Consider the following 1858-nt stretch of genomic DNA (forward strand, 5'->3'; position numbering starts at 1 on the left):
TAGTTTTGCTTCTCTGCTCCACCTGTGCGCTTCCACAGTCCTCTCCATTCTCTGTCTCGCGTTGATTACTCTGATCCAAACCGTTTGGCGGAGGCGCGGAGAAATAATCGCTTTAGTACATTCGGCAGGCAATTATACAATAATAATATTTAAATAGCGGGCCAAATCGGCAGCCAGGCCACCGGGAATAGTCCCGGTTCTCCCGATGGCCAGTCCGCGCCTGATTTCCACAGACACGCAGAACGAGCCGGATTCATATATTGTCTTTTTGCGGCTTAATATTCACAGACACTAGTCCATATCGCGTTTTGATTCAAGTGTACTGACCTACTTTTGATTTATTCGTCCAAAATGTGGCATATTCCGTCCGCGTTACGCTATAGGAATTCTGTTTTTATGACTGGATTCTACAAACCAGTCTGTGTTTTCCGCATGGCGTAAATTAAAGGGCCGTATGTCTCAGAGTAGTCAGTGCAAGTTGGGAAAGAAATCAATCAAATCTGTATGTGGATGTGTGTAAATATTCAAATGTAATCCCCTTTGTAATCGTTAACATTTTCATAAGTAACTGTAATTTAACTACACATTTTTTCTTAGTAACTGTAACTGATTACAGTTACATTTATTTTGTAATTAAATTACGTAATTCCGTTACATGTAACTAGTTACTCCCCAACACTGCTTAACTTTCATTGTATTAGAAACAAAATATCAAACCAAGTGACATCTGCAAATGATGCTTTATGTAAAAAAAAAAAGAGAGAGAGAGAGAGAGAGAGTTTTAAATGCTGTTTGCATTAGTACATAGGTAATAGCCTACACCAGAAACCAAACGGCTCCAACTCCACCTCCTAATATGCAACTCCGTTATATATTTCATAGCTCTGACTCCCAGGAAATTGACTGTTTATTGACCAACTTTGCATAAAAATTGATTGGATATTTGGTGAAGTAAATAAAGATGAAAGATTAAATTTTATGAATGTGACATTAGCAAAGAAAAAAAAGGATATATCATGTGGATGCGCATGATTCAATGTAAATCATCTAATAAAACGCTTAAGGACATAAAGGAATATTATATACAACACATGCATCGTGTCATTAAATAAAATAAAATAAAGGTTTATATAATACAACTATCAAAATAATTAAAATTAATAATAATAAATTAAAATCACCTGTTGATCATCGACCGGAATCCATCCAAGCTTGAAAGTCAAAAGGATTCAAAATACTGAAACAACTCAAACATTACACACTGCGTATGAAGAGAGACAAGGGAAGTCCGGATCAACTACAAATGAAAATGTGGGCTACAAAGAAAACAGGGGCAAGTTCAAGTTCCGGTTTGAACGACATGTTTCCTGGAAACGGTGTACACCGGGGTTTGAGATGCGTTTTCTCTTGTTTGGTGGGTGTGTCAAACATGTCAGCCCAATCAGCAGCAACATGTATGTAAACCACCCGGTATTAAAGAGACAGCTCGCACAATGTAATAAACATCCAAATAAATTCAAAAGAGCAAGTATATTGTTTGCACATGTTTATTTACATTAAAGGCAAAATAACTGAAATAATAAGGGCACAATCTGGAACTTCTTTAAGTCTGTCTAAATATCATTTAGTAATTGCAATGTCTTTGCACCGTTTTTGTCGGGGCTGAACGCAGCCCTGGTTTCTTGTTCAGATAAATCACATGATTTCCGGTCAACCGGAAATCAAGATTGCACTTTGCCTTATTTGTCCATATGAAAAACAGCTACATACAAATAATAATAAAAGATCTCCAAAAAACAGAACAATAGAAAAATTATATTGCCAGAGGTTAACCCCCCCCCCCCCCCCCCAAACGAAA

General features: G+C 37.1%; 1 protein-coding gene across 1 annotated transcript in view; it reads right to left on the bottom strand.

Annotated features, from left to right (window-relative positions):
• Positions 1–1250, bottom strand: part of LOC107662982 (interferon-induced very large GTPase 1-like) — a 16670-nt gene extending 15420 nt beyond the window's left edge. The window contains exon 1 of the mRNA XM_016453114.1: positions 1182–1250. Coding sequence (XP_016308600.1) covers positions 1182–1192 — 11 coding nt within the window. The 5' untranslated portion in view covers positions 1193–1250. The remainder of the gene's footprint in view (positions 1–1181) is intronic.
• Positions 1251–1858: the final 608 nt, after the last annotated feature.

The sequence above is a fragment of the Sinocyclocheilus anshuiensis genome, unplaced genomic scaffold, assembly GCF_001515605.1.
Source record: "Sinocyclocheilus anshuiensis isolate Anshui unplaced genomic scaffold, SAMN03320099.WGS_v1.1 scaffold1659, whole genome shotgun sequence".
Taxonomy (NCBI): domain Eukaryota; kingdom Metazoa; phylum Chordata; class Actinopteri; order Cypriniformes; family Cyprinidae; genus Sinocyclocheilus; species Sinocyclocheilus anshuiensis.